Consider the following 19,618-nt stretch of genomic DNA (forward strand, 5'->3'; position numbering starts at 1 on the left):
TCTGTTTAAAAAAAAATCAATTTCAGGCGCATCCAAAATGGGAAGATTATTAATAATAGTAAAGGTAAATAATACGATAGAAAAAATATAATAATATAATAAATAATGGAAAGATTAAAGTTATAAGGGAATCCTTGCTTTAAAAAAGTAACATTTGAAATATGAAAATATAAAAACAAAACGTGCCCGTTTCCGTTATTTTTTGCAATATATTCAGCGAGGCCTGGATTCCTATTAGTATTTAGTCCTCTCGATTTCAGATGCTACTTCAAGTTTCAAACTCCTCAATCGAAGTTTGAAAAGGTTGAGAACTTTTATATTGGTTTCAATATTCATAAGTTTGCCGGAAATCGCAAGGAATAAATCAGTCTCGCCCATTGGATGGTCTGGGTTTCACAGCGTATTTCGTAATTGAAATAGTTTTTGTCCTGAATGAAATTTAATTGAAATGTATGCGGCGAACAGGCTGATTTATGACTCAGAAGCTAGAGTAAATCAGTAAAAATACGAATGAAAAACCACTTGGATGGTTGATGTTCGAATTTCACTCAGATTGGAGACAATTGGTAAATTCCAGGGATTTGAACGAATTTAATTGATTTAAAAAAAAATTTCGGTATAATTTATTTCTATCGTCTAAATTTTAATTTATATCATTAAAAAATAATTTCAGCATTAAAGAACGTGAAGAAAAATAAAAGGGCCCCGAACAAGATCCAGTCAGAAGTATTTGTCATATATATTTAAAATTGTGAAAAAAATGCTAATATTAATCATTCTTGTTTGAAGAACTCGAAATAATTCGTGTTAGAATGAGTTTAAATGATATAAGATTTTTTCAGTGCTGTAATGGGGTAAATTTGTCTCAATATCTTAAATGCCTTGGACTGACGATTCGTTTACCTGTACCACTTAGAGGAGAGTAGTCAGTAGTAAAAGCACTTTATCGAGTGACTAGACTAGTGCACGATTCTGATATAGTATTTTCCACTATGCCAGTGGCTTTCTGTCGAATGTCGTAAGCTCGGGTCCGTGAACTCATTCCTCACTTGTTTTTGCGCCAGTGTACTTTTCTCCTAAACCTGGGGGTTTTCTTCTTTCTTAGAAAAGGGAAGAAAAGCCTAATCGATCAAGCAGATCTTACTCATGAATAAGAATTTGTCTCTTTTTCTTCCTTCCTGTATTTTCTCTACGTCGTATAATCAATAAATTCTCGTATTTAGTTTTTCGTTTCATTGGCAAATTTATTGGGGTTAAGAACACGAGATCTTGTTTTTGCTGTTTATAATTGCAGTTTGTTTTATTTACTAGCAATCATCATTTCTTTCAAGTTTAAAGTAATTAAAGTTAAATAATTTTTAATTCGTTAATTCATGAAACAAGTTAATCAGACTATTTTCCAACTTAGGGTTCTTTTTTCTTATCGCTCTACCGAATTTGTTTTAAGCGTTCAGAATATTTCAAAGATTTCCAAAGATATAAAAGGATTTCAACAGATTTAAAGAATTGCAGAGGATTTCAACATCTTTCAAAGGATTTAATGGAACTTACAAGGATTTTTATTATTTTAAGGAAGGTTAAAAGCTTTTAAATGTTTTAAGGAAATTTACAAGATTTTAAAGATTTTAAGGTCGTCCAAAGAATACTAGAAGTATTAATTCAGAGATTTAATATTATTTTAAGGGATTTGTTTTTTGGGCCACCGTGTTTTCTGTCACACAGCTTAAATATGGACAAAGTAAAGAGATTTATTCGAATTTATTATTATTTTTTATTCAAAACTTTTATTCAAGTGAACCCCACAGACTAAGTGTGTATATATATATAATAATTATTATTATTAATAATTGTCTTGAAAATGAATTGATTTTTTATTCTTAACTTATCTTTCTGAACTGAGGAAATGTCATTCTGAAAGTCTTTCTTATTGTTGCGTCGTCGTGAATGGAGGCAGTTTAAACTTGTTGACCTTTACTACTTACGAGAAACCTCTGTTTAGTAACTATGGTTAAACGAGTATGTTTTCACTGCTGAGCTAATCTTGAGCCGTAACCTCGCACTAGGTGGCTGACTCGCTAACACTACTTCTAACAGCATTAATGCATTTTACATTCTACGGCTCTTTACACCCTACAATTGCTTTTATTTTACGAGTTACTGCTTCATTTTCTGCTTTGTTCGGAGTCCTAAGCGCTCTCTCCCTCTCTCTTCATAAATTGTAAATGCACACTCAAGGTATTCAATGCCAATATCTTACAAATAATTATCTGAGTACTTCATTTTTATTTGTAAGATATTTTTTTTCTACATCAATATAATTTGAAGGCTCGGATTATTTAAACCGGTTATTTGACCCGAATCATCAATTTTTCTTGGCAAGATTCGAACATCTCAAACACATAAACACATACTTCACAATATTTGCCCCTTTTCAAAGAATTCCTTTTTTTTCCCTGTCTTCAAAAAACTTCCCCATTTTCTCGTTTTTTTTCGCTTAAATGCGAACCGAATAATTATTTTTGGTTAAAAGGTTGATTCCTTCAATTGAAAAGTCTACTATTATATATTTGGCTTAGAATTGATTTTTTTCGATTAAAAATTAAATTATTTGTTTGAAAATTTAAGTGTTTTGTTAAAAAGTAATCTTTTTTTTGGTCAAGAATTCAACTGTTTTTGTTAGAAGTCTTCCTTTTGGATTGAAAATTCACAGTTTTTTTTCAGAAAAGTCATCTTCCTTAGGTAAAAATGAACTTTTTTGTAGTAAATTAAACTTTTCTGGTGGAAAATGTAACTGGATGGTCACGAGGCATAAAGGCGTATGTGCCAAATTTTGGAAATGCGTTTTTATTGATTTACAATAATTGGTTCGTACTAACTCATGTTTCTGGAAAAGATTATGGCTTAGTTCAATTTAGGTGTTGGAAAAAATCCATGTTTGGTATTTTTTTGATAAAGTAATGAAATTTTTTGCCTGCTTTCATCAACATTAAATATAGCGAAGTAATATCTCGAAAGTACTTTCTTTTTTTAATAAGAAAGTTATGCCGCTATTTGACAAGGTTTTTTTTATAGATGGTTACTTCTTTGCATGCGAGTTCATTCGTAATAGCCCGAAGTATTTTCTTATTTTAATTAAAAAATAAAAAGGTTATGCAACTCTTTTGCTTCTTCCAGGATTTCATTTTGATGACTCGATATCGTTTTAGAAATTAGTTCCTTCAATTTGTTCTTGTTTGAAGTTGGTTAGTAGTTAAAAAAAGCGAACATTTGGTTTGAAATTCATTTTTGTACGTTGCAATTCAACTATTGAGTATTCTAATATTACATCCAACTCGGTCGACAACTGCAAAGCATTGTTTGGATAGAAGTTTGACTAAAATTAATTAATTTAGACGAAATTAAGTAAAAAATCGTGACATCGCTATGCTTTTAAGATAGAAAAGCCATTTCTTTCATTATTGTTGGCAATTGGGAAAGTGTTCTATCAGACAATCCATCAAGAAAAATTATGATGTGTCGTAACTCAGGTTATAACCTAAATTGCCGGCGACTTATTTCATACTGCTTTTCAATAATAAGTCAAAGAGACTTCAAAGGATTTTAACAGACTTTAAGTGATTTCTCAAGAGATTTGTAATGATTTCAAAGAGTTTGAAGGGATTTTAAGAGAATGCAGAAAATTTGAATGATTTTCAAGAAATTTCTAAGTTTTTTAAAAAATCCAAAAAGGTTTAAGGATTTGCAAGATATTTTATAAGCATTTAAGGCAGTTCAAGTGATTTTAAATAATGTCGAGCAAGTTATTGAAAAGTTGTTCAGAAATATTTCAATGAATTTGAAGAGATTTCAAGGGATGTAAATTTAAAAAAAAATATATTTTAAGGAATTTAAGAAAATTCAAATGATTTTAAAGAATTTGAAGGGATTTCAAAAAAATTTGGAGGAGTTTAGAAATTTTGAAAGCTTTTAAATTATGGTAAAGAGGTAGAAAGTGATTTTAAGGAATAACTAGAGACTTAACGGAATTTTAATGTTTATTTTTATATGATTTTCAAATATTTCTATAAGTTTTAGTGACTTTAAAAAATGCTTAGTGATTAATTGAAAAGTTATTTAAACAGATTTTAAGTTATTTGAAAAAATTCAAAGATTTTAAGAAATTTAAAGAAATTTAAGAACATTAATAAGATTTTAAGTGATCAGAATTAATTTGAGTCAATTTCGAGATACTTCGAAAGATTTTCAATGATTGTAAAGAATTTGATCGGATTTGAACAAATAATTTGGAGAAGTTTAAGGATTTTCAAGAAGTCTTACAGGGTTTCTTAGAAGGATCACAGTCATTCATAATTTTTATTTTCTTCTCTTACCTTTTAAAGTGCAATAATAATCGCATTGATATTTTTGAAAAACACACTTTAACGCACTACCAGGCTTCAAAAATTTTAACTGACAACTATCACAACAATGCAACCTAACCTCGATCACGGCACATTATTATTTTTTTTATCGATTGTCTAAATTGCACACTTCCCCAATTGCTAACAATAATTAAAGAAATGGCTTTTCTATCTGAAATGCAATGCCATATCACGATTTTTCGCTTACTTTCGTCTACAAAAATTAATTTTAGTCAAACTTCTATCCAAACAATGCTTTGCAGTCCACCAAGTGATAATGCCTTATAGATTTCGACTTTACCGGCCGAGTGTGAGGTAATATTAGAATACTTAATTTGTTCAAAAATCAAAACTATTTCGTTGGAAATTGTATTAAAAAAACTTTAGTTGATTTGGTTGAAAATTTAATATAATTCGACCTGAAATCTTAAAAATGTAAAGTGTTTTACATTTTATTCAATATGGTATCTATATTAATCATATTTAATAAATTTATTCTCCTATTTTCGTGAAAAATCACCCTATTTCCCCAGCTCTTAGGGCATTTTGGGCTGTGAAGTCTGTAAATAATACCTTTGTACATCAATAATTGGATTTGAATTAACGTATTCTTGATATTGAAAGATTTAATTTTGGATCTTTGTTATTAATAATTTGATTCTTCTTTTCGACAATAGTCGGAAGTGTTTCAGGCAGCGGTCGCAGCTGCTGCAGCTGCAGCTGCAGGAGGTGGACAACAACAACAAGCACCCACACCCGGAGGAAACGAAGCAAGTCCAGAAGGTGTTGAAGCTGGAGCCTTGGTACCTGTAACTTCCGGTGCAACGTCGCCGGCAACAGCCACACAAGGAACAGACCTCAAAGGACAGCCAAAACGTCTTCACGTCAGCAACATACCCTTCCGTTTTCGAGACCCTGATCTTAGGGCGATGTTTGGAGTAAGTTGAGAAAATAAAACCGTATAGTTATAGATAATTTAAATCCAAATAATACTATGAGAAAAATTAACATTGAATAAATAAAATGGCGGTACAAATACGGATGTTACGATATTTTTATGATCCGAGAACACTTTTCCTCTTCTCAAAAAAGTGTACTTAAATGAAAATAATCAAGTTTCTTAAATCTACTACATTTTCTTGAGATAAGAAAATATTGTATCGTATGTACTAGTAAGAATATTTTCTTCATTCAATATGAATTCTTTTTCCGTGTATTTAAAAAAAATTTTGTAATCATATGTTTCGAAAATATCGCAGTCATTGTTTTTGAAAACATGATTGGCTTTTTAACCCTTGAATGGCATACTGGGTGTAATTCGCCCAGCGACTTATTTGCGCTTTAACAAAACGTACCAAATTCAAGAAAATGGAATATTGGCGCATTTTTAATAAAAAAATTATTAGATCTCAAGGGTTAAAATTTTTTCATAATTTACATTTCACGGTTTTGTTATCATTCTTTTATGGTAAAGTGAAATTTTTAAACAAAAGATCATTCGATTTTTAAGGTTCATAATTTTGTAGCTATTTTTGGATACGTTAGCGTTTTACATCAGAGATTGGCATTTTACAGCAAACAGCATTACAATTTGAACAAGATTTAAAATCTTTATTAAATTTTGGATTTTCTTAATAGTTTTCATCAGAAATTGGTATAAAAAAATGTTTTAAAGAAGGTTCACTCATTTAAATAATTTAAAATTATTTTAATATTTTTCTTCGAAAGTTGGTATTTTTAATAAAAAAATTTAAAGAAGATTCACTAATTTGAACAATTTTAGGTTATGTTGGTGTTTTAAACCAACAATTGGTATTTATAAACATAAATTATTTTATTTCGAACAAATATGTTATTTTAAAGAAAAATCATCAGATTGCGAAGAAGATTTACAGTGCCGAACAATTTTCGGTTATATTATGTTAGTGTTTTTCGTTGGAAATCGAAATTTTCATTTAAAAATCATTAGATTTCAAAAAAAAATTAATCATTTTTGAATAATTTTAGGTGAAGTTGACGTTTTGCATCGGAAATTGGTATTTTGAAACAAAAATCATTATAATTTGAACCTTTTGAACGATATTTAGAATCGTTTCACAATTTGGGATTGTTTAGTTGGTGTTTTTCATCGGGAATTTTGATTATTAATTAAAAGGAACTATATTTCAAAGAAGATTAAAAATTTTGCAACAGATTTAGGTTATGTTCACGTTTTTCTCCTGAAATCGGGTTTTTAAAGGGAAGTTTCACAATCTTAAAAAGTTTTTTGTTGTGTTAGTGTTTTTCGTCAAAATGGCTATAGTTAATAAAAAAACCGTAGATTTCAATGAATACTAACAATATTTAAACAATGATAGGTTATGTTAGTATATTCTTAAGAAATTAATATTTTTAAACAAAAATACGATAATTTGATTGTCTATAAAAAATGTTATATATGAGTATTACAAGAAGTCTGCTCGACCGCTAAAGCCGGAAATTTTTGGAGGCTGGAAAAACTGGAAAATTATCGAGAATTTCTTTTTTCACCGGGATTTTTACAAAGTTCTAGAAGAAAAGTGTAATTAAATAAATCAAATTAAATATCATATGATGAAAAGCAATTTAAAATCAATTCGATGTCAACCTTTTTTTAAATTTTAAGCTCAATTGTCATCTTTTTCATTTATGAAAGATTTCACTTTACAATGCGTAATTATAAAATCTTTTAGTTTAAAAACTTCCCAACTTATATTACCATTTTCAAGTGTTACATTTTCAATTTAAAGCATTTTAAAATGCAGTCCTGAAGGCTTAATAAAATTAAAATCAAATCAATAGTTGAGAAATAATTAATTTCACAAGACTTTTTTATTCATTTTCAAAGCATATTCAAATATTTTTTTCATTTTAAAAGATTCTATTTTAAAGCATTAGGTTTGGAATTGTTTAATTTAAAAAACTTTTATACTTAGAAATATTTGGCTACAGTTTTAATTGCTGAATTTTTATGTATAAATTACAATTTAACTATTATTAATTTTTAATTACTTAAAATACAAATAATTTAACTTCTAATTTAAGATGTGTGCGTTATTAAACAATTTTTAAATCCTTAATTTTTTTATGTTTCTAACTAAAAATTGCAAAAAATTATCTAATTTTGAACATTTAGAAATTTATTGATTTCTTCTTTTATTTAGAACTGTGAGAATGACAGCGTAGATTTATTTATTTTTTGCCAGAAATCTCCGAATTGTTCGACTGATTAAAGTTTAAATTTGTAAATTTTTTGGTTCAAAAATATTTGATTTTTTAATGTTTGATTGAAAAGTGTCGCAAGCTTTCATTTTCTAATTTTGAGTTATTAAGCGTTGAAATAAAAAAATTTAAGTTTCGAGTTTAAAAGTTTAAAATTCAAAACTGTTACACTTTGTGTGCTCTGATTTGCCTTGAACATTTTTGGCGAATATCAGTTTTCATTAACTATCAAAAATATAGTCCTTGTTTTTCTTCTCCATTATTTTAGATACTAGATACTATAAAATACAAAAACTTTGTATTAATAATAATTTCATGTTTTCTTTTCGAAAATCAAGAATAAAAAGTTTGGTTTCCTATTAAGTTTGACTTTCCACGTTTTTATGCCTCTCGTTGGAATTGTGTCTTCCTCAGATAAAAATCATTAATTTCAAAAAGCAGTTCATTTATCGTTCCATGGCCTTCTGCGAAAAATTCTGTTTGTCAAACGTCGCTTTTTCCGGGAGCACGATTCACCTTTGATACCATCAAATTTATATGCTCTGCCTCAACTCATCATTTGCAAACCCAGTTTCCCTGAAACATGATACACCTTGTCAATAAATTAATATTTTTCGCAGTGAACAGTGGAAAATACGTTGAAAAATCAATTTAACTAGGTGACGTGTAAAAGCTCTTACTGTGCAATCAGATCGCATTCAAGCATAATTGAATTTTATCTCCGTTTATTTATTTTATTTTCACTGCAATCGGTCAGTTCAGGAACTCAATTGCTAACTTAATAGCTTGATTACAAAACTTTGTACGTGATTTCAACTTGAAAATCAAAGGTTGAAGTTAAAAAGTCGGGCGTGAAGAATAAAAAATAAAAGGTTTGAATGATACGAGTAAAAAGGTGCGAGTCGAAGCTACAAAATTAAGCGAATTTAATAAACTTAATTAAAAAAAACTTTTCTCTCTTTTTCAGCAATTCGGTGCGATCCTGGACGTAGAAATCATTTTTAACGAGAGAGGCAGCAAGGTGAGTTTACGATGCCCTCTGATGGCAAATCCCTATTAACTATCCACCCAAACAAAAAACTCGTTCAATTTACAGATATAATTTCGTTAGTAGAGAGGGCTCCCTTGTTCCAGGATGAGCTCGTTTTAACTAGTAAAAGCTCTGGGATTTTCTTGAGAATGGAGGTGGGGGTGGGGGACTTTTCCTTATCTTTACGGTTGTTTTTTTCCTCATTATTGCATTTGAAAAAAACAGAATGGCCGTAAGTCAGGAGAATCAGGAAAAAGTTAGGGCTTTTGAAAAAAATGACAAAAGTCAGGGAATTTATGTAACAAGCACTTTAAGTAATTCTCAAGAATAATCAGGGTTGCCACACATTTACTTTTTACATGAAAATATCACTTTTTCCAATTTTCTTTCAATAAATTAATCCTTGCATTCAGTGTTTTCGGATATTTTAAAAAGATTCCAATCTATTTTTAACAAATGACAACAATTTCAAGGGATTAATGTTTCAAGAGTTTTTTTTTTTAAATATTCCAAAGGATTTTATATATTTTAGGGTATTTTAAAAAATTGCAAGGAATTTTTGACAGATTTAAATAATTTGGATGGATTTCAAAGGATTGTAAAGATTTAATGGTATTTTAAAAATTCCAAGGAATTTTCAAGAGTTTTAATAAGTTTCAAAGGATTTCAAAATATTTTAGGGTATTTAAAAATATATTTAGAATTTTTTTCAGATAGATTTTAATAAATCGAAGGGATTCCATAGAATTGCATAGGTGTTATAGGGTATTTCAGATCTTCCAATGAATTTCAAAGAGCTTTAACATTTTTTTAAGGAACTGCCAAGGATTTGAATTATTTTAAAGGATTTAAAAAGATTTCTGCGTGGGCTTCAAGAATTTTCTAGAATTTCGGCAGATATAAAATCATTTTTATCGGTCTGTTAAGGTTTTAGGATTTTGCAAAAATTCCCAACGGATTTTATAAGATTTCCGAGGATTTTTATAATTTTAAGAGAATTTACATTTTCTCCAGGTATTTTAATCAATTTTTCAAAGATTTCATAAAATGTTGTCAGATTTAATAAATTTCACGGGATTTCATAACACTTTAATAGAGTTCCAAGAACTTATTTATAAGAATTGAGGGATTTGATAGGATTTCGAAGATTTTCAAATATTTCAAACTATTATAAAATATGTTTAAAAAATATTAGGATTTTTAAAAAGATTTAAAAAGATTTTGTTTTAGTTTCAAGAATCTGCAGGGATATCAAAGATTTTAGGACATTTAAGGCAGTATTCTACTTTGAAATGCTCAAAAAAAACTATTTTTATGATTTTTTTCGGAGATAATTATTATTGACATTGATGTAGGGACTATTATGTTTAATAAATGCACTCTTAAAATATATTAAATTTTTTTTCAATTTATTTTATGCACTTTTTACACATAAAAACGTCAGTCAAGATCTACTCAAAAAGTAGGTAGGTCCGCGCTGTTGTAAAAATGTCAAGAATGGGCGGTCCGAAACAAAAAAATTAAACAATTTTAGATTCAGTATGACTCCAGCAACCGGCTGAACTAGGATTTCTTATATACATGCAAAAATAACAAAACGGCGGCAAAAAAAATACAAAAGTGGGTTTATTTTCACATTTTTTTGCAACATTAATATAGTTAAAATTATTTTTTTTTAATAATCCTAGTTCAGCCGGTTGCTGGAGTCATACTGAATCTAAAACTGTTTAATTTTTTTGTTTCGGACCGCCCTTTCTTGAGATTTTTACAACAGCGAGCACCTAGCTACTTTTTGTGAAGTTGACTTTAACTGACGTTTTTATGTATAAAAAGTGCATTAAATAAGTGAAAATTTTTTAAAAATGTCTTTCAAGATTGTGTTTATTAAGCCTAACAAAACGCGCATCGAAATCATTGTAAATAATCTCAGAAAAAAAATTAAAAAATAGGTTTTTTTTCTTGCGTTTCAAAGTAGAATACTGCCTTAAAAAAAATTACAAGCCTTTTTAAGGGCTTTAGATATTTGACAGGTTTTCTATTTTTTTAAAGGTTTGAAATAGTTTAGGGTATTTTTAAAGATTTAAATTATTTAAAATTAAAGTATTTTGGGGATTGCAAGGCATTTTAAGAGGTTAAACAAATTTCACGGATTTAATGATTCTAAGGGAATTGAAAAATGCACATGCTATTTAAAAAGGTTCCAAACGATTTTTGTTTACGATTTCTGAGGATTTCCAGGGATTATAAAGCTCTACAGGTAATTCAATAAATTTTCCAATACTTTACGAATTCTCATAAAATTGTATAGAATTTCGCGGAATTTTATTATATTTTAAAGGATTTCAAAGAATATGTTCATAAGAAGTGAGGAATTTCTTAGGGTTCAGAGATTTAAAGAGATTTGCAAATATTTTGTGCAATTTTAGATAATCTTCAATTCTTGTATCTTTTTTTAATGCACTGAATTTCTTCTAAATTTACTCAATTCTACTCAATTTTATGAATATTTGTTAGTTTTTGGCATTCTGTTAAATTATTTTAAAGTCCCTTGAATTTTTTAATACATTAGTCATATTATTAATGTACATTTTTCACTTTTTGGGTTAAACATTAGTTACTTTTCATTACTTTTTCGGTTTAAATAAATCATCTTTTCAGACTTTTTAAGTAAATTATGGTGTGGTAGCTCTGAGAATAATAAATTGAATAATTCACCATTTTTTTATTCTATTTATAAAAGATATTAGAAATGCTACAAGATAAGTATTTTGTTCTTCAAATATTAATGGTGAGGGGAAATAAAAACTTAGTCTGAGAAAAGTCAGGGAATTTTGAAAAATAAGTTTTGTGGCCACCCAAGAGGGAAGGGAGTCGGGTGGGGGGATTTCTGCTTTTTTTTGACGGGTGATTTTTTCTCATTATTGCATTTGAAAAATGTCGGTTCTTTAAACGAAAATTCGAAATCGCATCACGGCCCAGGTTGAGACTCGGCGCACGTAGAGCGACGTATCTCGTAAATTCATAAAATTCTGTAGTTCCATTCGAGGGAGTCTTGTTCTGTCACGCATTTCCAAACCCACAAAAGGCTTCGAGTTTCCCATGAAAGCCCAGGCGCGCGTGACTTGATTTCAACACGGAAGCAACTTGGCTGAATCTTTAACGGACGGCCGGACTTATTGGGAAATCGGCAATGCCTATCGACATCCTGGAACAAGAATGCCTCTCATCATAAGCTTTTCAAGGAGAGAGAGGAATTCACCGCGCTTCGTGGATCCATCTTGCATTAGTTTCCGGTGGCAAGAGCTTTTCTTGTTATTTTCGATTTTAAAATTGGCTCCTTGTCCGTGAGTGGCGCTTGACCGAATTTAACTGTAGATTTCCATTGCCGACACTTACCGACAGCGAGGATTCGTTCACCCCCATGCTGAAATGGCTTGAATCTCCTGTTTCTCAATTTTTTTCTTTAGTCCCGAGAGTTCAACAGAAATATAACTACAGACAAAGGAAGATTTCTAGTCTGTAAATTGCAAGTTTATATAAAAATGAATGTAGTATGGATACGAACCTTTTTTTAGCACGGACACAAACCATAAAGTATTCCTAATGTCAGACTTCGCAAGCGCACCCCTATTTCCCTTTTTTCCTTTTATTTTTTCAATTAAATGTGAAATGAATGAATTTATGAACAAATCTATTTATTTTGTTTGAAATATCATCTATTTTATTAAAAAGTCCTAATTTTTCGTTGAAAATTCCACTGTTTTATTGTTAATTTATCTTTGTTGAACCTTTTTGACGCACTTGGTTGAAAATTCGTTTCTTTCGCTTCAAAGTTCAACTATTAGAGTGCAAACTTACCTTTCTTGGTTTAAAGTGAACTTTTTTGTATAAAAATATATCTCTTTTGTTAAAAAATCTTTCTTGGTTGCAAATTAAACTATTTTGTAAAAAATTCCTCTTTTTTTAGTTGTACTCAACTATTTTTAATTTTAAATAAATACCTTTTGTGCTTGAAATTTCAACGCTATTATATTTTTTCGTTGAGAATTCTTCTTTATTGGTTGAAAATTTAATTTAACTACTTTTAAAGTTGAACTATTATATTAAAAATTCATTTTTTGGCTAGATTCATCATTTTAGTTGTATGTTTAAAAAATATTAAAACTGTAGTTTAAAATATTTTTATGTGGTTAAAATTTAACTTTTTTGTTCAAAATTCATTTTCTCGGTTGTGTAAAAATTTAAAAGTTCTTATTTTTGGCTTGAAAATGCAACAATTTGAACGACGTTTTTTTTTCTTGACTGAAAGATCCTTCTTGGTTCCTTCTTGGTTGAAAATTCAACTCTTTTTAAAAATTCGTTGTCTTGCATTCAAAATGAATCTCTTTTGGTAAAAATTTAAACTTTTTTTGTTTCAAAATGCAATTGTTTGGTTAAAGATTCACCTTCTTGGTTTCAAATTTAATTATTTTGTTAAAAATCCGTTTCTTTTAGTTAAAAGTTTATTTTTTAATCTGAAACTTCGTATTTTTTGGTTGAAAACGCAACTGTTTGATTGAATATTCATAACTTTATTTGAAAATTTCATTACTTTGTTTGTACATTGTTGCAAAGTTGTTGAATTCAACTGTTCTTGGTTAAAAAAAATATTTTGTTGTTAAAATAAACCATTTTATTTTTCGTAAATAACATTATTAATCTTTTTTGGTTAAAAATGTAATTACTTTGATAAAAATGCAATTGCTTGTAAAAGATTCTTCTATTTGATTGAAAATCTAATTATATTGTTGAAAATTCGTTTATTACGTTTTTAAAGTTTGGTTCTTTCGGTTGGATATTACTGTTTTTTATTTAATACTAATACCCTTTTTGGATGCAAAAAACTAGTAAGTTTTTTTATGAGAATTAATCTTTTTTTTATTGAAAATTAATATTTGTTGGTCAAACATGAAAGTTTTTTCTGAAAATTTGTGTCTTCTAAAAAATTTGTCTTTTTAGCTTGAAAAATTCAACTAATTGATTCAAACAATAACTTTTTTTGTTTGAAAATTAAATTATTTTATAAAAATTTAATTATTCTGTTGAAAATTACTCTCCTTTGCCCAAAGTTCAAATATTTGGTTAAAATTATTTTTTTTATTGCAAACTTAAATATTTGGTCAATTTTTTTTTTAAATATATTTTTTTGTTGAAAATATATTTTTTCATTGGAAACTCATCTTTTCGAGTTTCAAAGCCAACGGCTTTGTACAACATTCGACTTTTCAACTTGAAAACTTACTTTTTTTAAATTTAATTTTTTTTGTATCAAATCTTTTCGAATTGAAATTTCAAATATTTTGTTGAAAATGTAATATATTTCAACATGAAATCTTGAAAATTTAAAGCGTTTCATGTTGAATTCCATATGGCATGTACATTAGAATAATTTATCCCCCTGCTTTCCCGAAAATCACCAAATTTCCCCTGGTTTGAGACCATTTTGGACTGTGAAGTCTGCAATATGAGTAAATGTCGGTAAGGGAAATTTCTGATTAAAACCTTCTTATTTATCCATAATTATTCTGCTCTCTCCGATTTCTTTTCAGCGCATCGGCAACGTTTACTACGAATTTTTGTTTAGTAGAACCGAAACTAAGAAGCGACAAGGTGTTTGAGTTTGAAAATTGAACGATTGCGAATATTTTTTTGTTTTTTTTTTCTCTTAAGAAAATTTGACTTGTAGTAACTCAAAAACGGTGATTTGAAATGGAAATAGGTTTCAATATGGATGACAGGACTGCGGGATAAGATCGGCAGTAATACATCGTGTCGACAGCCGGCATCCGGTGAGCTTGCATATTCAGTGCAGTTGCGTCAAGTACGTTCAAGTGCACTTTATCAAGTTCCCGCAGTGTTACTGCCAAGCTGCCATGGTGTCAGGTCCTATCGCCAGCCGTGACCCGATGTTCCTGGAAGAACGATACCTCTAATGAGTCACGCACCAAGAAACTAATTTTACGCTCGTTTTCGCACAAGTTAATGCCTTCCACTTTACGTCACTCTAAATCCAAGATTTTTAAATTCGTTTCAATGTCCCAAAAAAGGGCGGGCTACTTTAAATTTGCTATTCGCCAGATTTGTTATTTTTTTATGACTGTGTGATTCCATAAGAGCCTAACTCCCAAAATCGAAATTGTTCATTAGAGATTAGAATGCTCGAAAATATGAAATTTGGATTTTAAAATGAAAAACAACACGCCTCTTCTGAAATATCGAAGAGCTGGATTAAACTATTAAAAGACTGATTTAAATTTTTTTTACTCTAGTTGGATTTAAATTAAAACAACGTATATCCAACGATTTAATTTACATAGACCATCGTGTTCATGAATATCAATTAATGAAAAGCAAGAAATAACAAAGTTTGATTTGATTCCATTTATTTTTATATTTTAACAATTTTATTTTTAGAACAATCTAATTTATTATGATCGAATGAATTTTAAAGGAGACATGTTTTACACTTAAATTCACAAAATCTATGAGTAACGAAATGTGTTGTTTTTTTAAAGGAAATTAGGTGACACTTATTTTCTTGGTTAGATAAAACAAAATTTCCCACAAAGATAAGAGTATATCAATATTGTCGTCTATTAAAAAAAATTGTATAATTTTTTATCTAATTCAGATGTTCCAGTTTTTTTTTCAAATTTGGAGAGTTTTGCAAGGAAGAAACAAAATAAAATTTTAGTCTTTTTTTTTGTTGGAAACAACGAAAGATACCGATAAAATTAAGACAAATGTTTTAGCATCTGAAAAAAAGTTCTACAAAAAAATATCTTGCTTTTTTGTTGTATCGTACATCGTTTGCGAGAAACATTAGAAAATTATATTTTTAGAAATAAATTCTCTCGGATTAAAAAATGGTTTGGCCTGCATAAAGGTGATAGGATACCTTTCTCATATAAATAGAAACTTGGAACAAATATTGCAGAAAAATGGGATTTTCCAGAAAATTTTCTTTTAATGTTTAAAAAAATTGAATTTTTCTCCTGAAAGATGCAAGATATGTCAAAAGAGAAGTTGAATGTGAAAACTTTTATCTGGTATTTTTTTCGTATCTTGTTTCCGAGCAAAATGCAAAAAATATATTTTATGAAACAATAAAACATGTGGACCACAAAAAAAATTTAACCCGCATAAATCTCACAGGATGTTTACCCTATAGAAGGCCAAATTTAACCAAAACTTGGCAAAAAATATAAATTTGGATTTTTTTGTTGAAAATTAACTTTTTATACGTTAAACAAATCGTTTCAACTTTCTTAATTGGGAAATTAGATAACAAACTATAGAATTTTCAAGAAATAATGTTTTTTTAAAGAGACCTCAAAATTCAGACACTTAAACAAAATAAAAATAACATATTTCGTTGCTAAGAGATTGTGCTACTTGAAGTATAAATCTTGCCTGATATGAAATGGATTCAAGCTTATATAGAATTTCAATTTTAAAGAATATCCAACTGACAAAATATTGGAAACCTTCAAATTTAAAAATATTAAATTTTTTAAGTGTTAAAACCTTGTATGTTCTCAATTTTGAAGAGTTGGAATTACAAATTTTGCAAATTTCAAGGCTGAAGAAACTATAGTTTATTTACGATTCTCTAAATAAATTTCGCTTTCTACTGATTTCAAAGGTTTAAAGCTTTATTATTGTTCATAAAACATTAACATTAATCAGGAAATTCACATAACTTTGTAATAACCTGGTTTTGTTAAAGGAATGATCTTCTATAAATAACAAATCAATCATATTGGAATTACTCAAAAGGCGATATGAGCCCCGAGATTAATATTTGATTGCTAATTAAACCGATAATGAGAGCTGTGACCTGGCGCCGGAAACGCTTGTCGTTATGCATCATCCGGTGGCACAACAACCAATCAAAACTTGTATATAGAACGTAGAACAAGCATCCTTCCCCTTTCCATAAAAAGAGGTTAGGGATTAATTTAACGGCTTAAACGCATTTTAAAAGCCATTTCAACCAGTCGTTTACGTCTACGATCTTCTGATGAGATTTTCTTGAAAGTCGAATGTTTCGAGTGCCGATTCGAGAAAAATATTGCCTCTATCTACACGAACACCTAGCGCTTTAAAGTTAACGGAAGAGGCTACAATGTAAGAAAATTGTATTCTCAGACTATTTGGATGAAAAGCTCGGCGAGAGCAACTCGAGAAAAATTACACTGAGCAAAAGAAGGAATAAAAAAAATGTAAGCGTTGCCGATGCTTTTCACCTCGGCTTAAGGAACGACGAGATGGGATCTCATAAAGTTAGCCAGCGAAGGTATAAAGTGAAATTTAATTCAAGTAGTATTGATTTGTAAAAGAAATTGAAAGTGAAATAGATTTACATTGAAGATATCTTTAAAATAATATTAAACTTTAAAGAACATAAAAATTAAATTAATTTTTCAAGATTTAATTTATAATGGACATGAAATCCCTTCGAGTCGGTCAATAAACCAGATTTTCAGCGTCATATTGCTATTGTAAAATAAGTATTTTTACATAAATGTATAATGTATTTCTGATCAGGTTTATTAAGAGCGAAAAGCAAAATAACTTGGCCAGTTTTTACACATATTTTGTAAAAGCTCTGTGCTTCAGTTGTAAGAGAAAGAGAAAAATTCTCGAAAGCTTCGTCAATGTAAATGGAATGTGGCATCCCTAAATGAAGTGCAGCATTTTTGAAAAAAAATTGAAGTACTGCCAAGAAATAAGTGTCACCGCTCACGTTTCAAAAGTTCGGGAAAAAGAGTTGCCTTTTGTTTGTTTAGAATCTTAGATTTTGAGATTCCCCCAGTTTCATTGTTCACTACATCTGTAATTGCACGCCATTGCTTTTGAAACGGTCGGTACACTGCAATTACACTGCGTATGTGTGTAACACATACATACCTACAATATAACCAATGGTGTTAGTCCTCGTAGTTGTTAGACGAGCTGTTGCATTTTTTCTAGCTAGCCTTCCGCATTTTATCATTGTTTAATTAATATTTAACTCCCATTGGTTATAATGATGTTCGAGAAACTCTAAGTACCGAAGCACTGCTACCAATATTGCAAATTTGCTCTTCAACATTAGGAGGGGAAAGTAAATTGATTTCATTATAGAAATTAGAATAGAATTTTGAAATATTTTTTATTGTTTCGTTCTTTTAGAGGACTTAAAATGTCGTATTTTCTGATTTTTAAGGTCTTTTGGTTCTATAACAATAAAACTTATATTAATCGAAGTTGAAAATCGTATGATTCTAAAGTTTTAGATTTAAAATGTAGATTTTAGAGATTTTTTTTTGTTATTCGAAAAACATTTTTTTTAGAATCCATTTCAAATCAGGTAGGCAGTGCAAATTCATTTAACGTAATCAGCCGTCCATGAAATGTATTGTTTTTCAAAAGAAATAAGAGGAGACGTATTTTATCGATTTGGCAAAAATAAATTTTTCACGGAGTTACTGAATATTTGATTTTCGTTTTCAAAAAACCACAATTTTTTTCAAATCGTTGAAGAAAAAACCACATAAGTTTCATACGCGCCAAACCATATTAGTTTGCAAGAGAATTTTTATTTGAAAAATGTACTTTTCCCATTTTTCTTACAAACAACGAAAGATTTGAGAAATTGATAGGGAAAAAGTTGGTTAATTTTAAAAAATGGTATAAGAATACCTCTTAATTTTTTATGTTATCTTTTGCATCGCTCGAAAGAAAAATTTAGTATTCAATTTTTCGAAAAAAATGTCGTGGTCGCAAAAATGATTTAGTCTACATAAAACTTACATAATGTTTTCTATATATAACCTCGAATTGAAAGAAATCGGATAAAGTAAAAACTGTGTTTTTGCCATTAAATCAACTTCCTATGTTTTCAAAATTTAAATTGAAAGATTTAGTTTAATTTCATATAAAAAAGATGCAAGAAAACATACAAAATAAGGAGTATTTTATGTACAATATTTTTAAATTTACAAAAAATTTTCTTGTGTTTTTGTAACGCCTTTCTTTGTTTGTAAGAAAAATGCGAAAATGATTTCTTGGTCTATGAGTATTAAATTAGCAAAAGAATTTGATAAAAAAAAGATGGAGTTTTTAAGAAAATGGACTCTTCATATTTTCAGAGAAACCGCTTCCATACATTTTTTTAAACCTTAAAAATTCAAATACTCAATAACTACGTATAATTTTTTTCATAAAAACGATAAAATGCATGTACATTATATCAACTGATTTCGTGACTTGAAGTTGCACTGCATGGTTGGATTAGAGTGGATTTGTTCAGTACATTCTGACAAGATGCATCTAGATTTTGAACATATTTTTGACCAGTATCGGAATTATCTGTCGAAAATTTCACTTCAAAAACCTTCAGATTATGTTCTAAAAAGATATAAATCGTTATTTCGCTCAAGCTAGTTACAATTTTTATTTTATTTTTGAAACTTGTCTCAGCACTCTTTCATCCGACGCAGTTGAGGTAGCGGTTCACTTCCGGTACATAGAGGGGACCCGATCATCGTCACTTCCTGTCGCGAAGAAAACCTTGGGAGATGCTGCCCATTTGATTTGATGAAACTTTTCGCTCATCTTGTTGTCCGATGCTGTTACATTTTTTTCTCACTCAACAATTAATTTCCTACCTCAATCCTCACACTCAATCCTACAGAAATTTCAAGATCTACCTTCTTATGATTTTTCTTTGCAAGATTTTACATCTTCTCTCCTCTTGGCATCGAATTAAATTCGTTTCTAAGCTCAGACCGGGGGCGTCCCTTTAGTTTCTCTTACACATATCTTTACACCGCGTGAGACTTTATACTAATACCACCTGCAAAACAGCATGAGATACGTACTATTGCATCTTCCAAAGTTTATTATTATACGTAATACGTAT

General features: G+C 29.2%; 1 protein-coding gene across 2 annotated transcripts in view; it reads left to right on the plus strand.

Moving 5' to 3' along the window:
- Nucleotides 1-19,618, plus strand: part of LOC117177757 (RNA binding protein fox-1 homolog 2) — a 231,448-nt gene that overhangs the window by 92,540 nt on the left and 119,290 nt on the right. For both annotated transcript variants that reach the window (XM_033368665.1, XM_033368666.1), the window contains exons 3-4: nt 5,078-5,338; nt 8,608-8,661. In XM_033368665.1, the coding sequence (XP_033224556.1) occupies nt 5,078-5,338; nt 8,608-8,661 (315 nt within the window). The remainder of the gene's footprint in view (nt 1-5,077; nt 5,339-8,607; nt 8,662-19,618) is intronic.

This window comes from Belonocnema kinseyi, chromosome 8 (assembly GCF_010883055.1).
Source record: "Belonocnema kinseyi isolate 2016_QV_RU_SX_M_011 chromosome 8, B_treatae_v1, whole genome shotgun sequence".
Lineage (NCBI taxonomy): Eukaryota > Metazoa > Arthropoda > Insecta > Hymenoptera > Cynipidae > Belonocnema > Belonocnema kinseyi.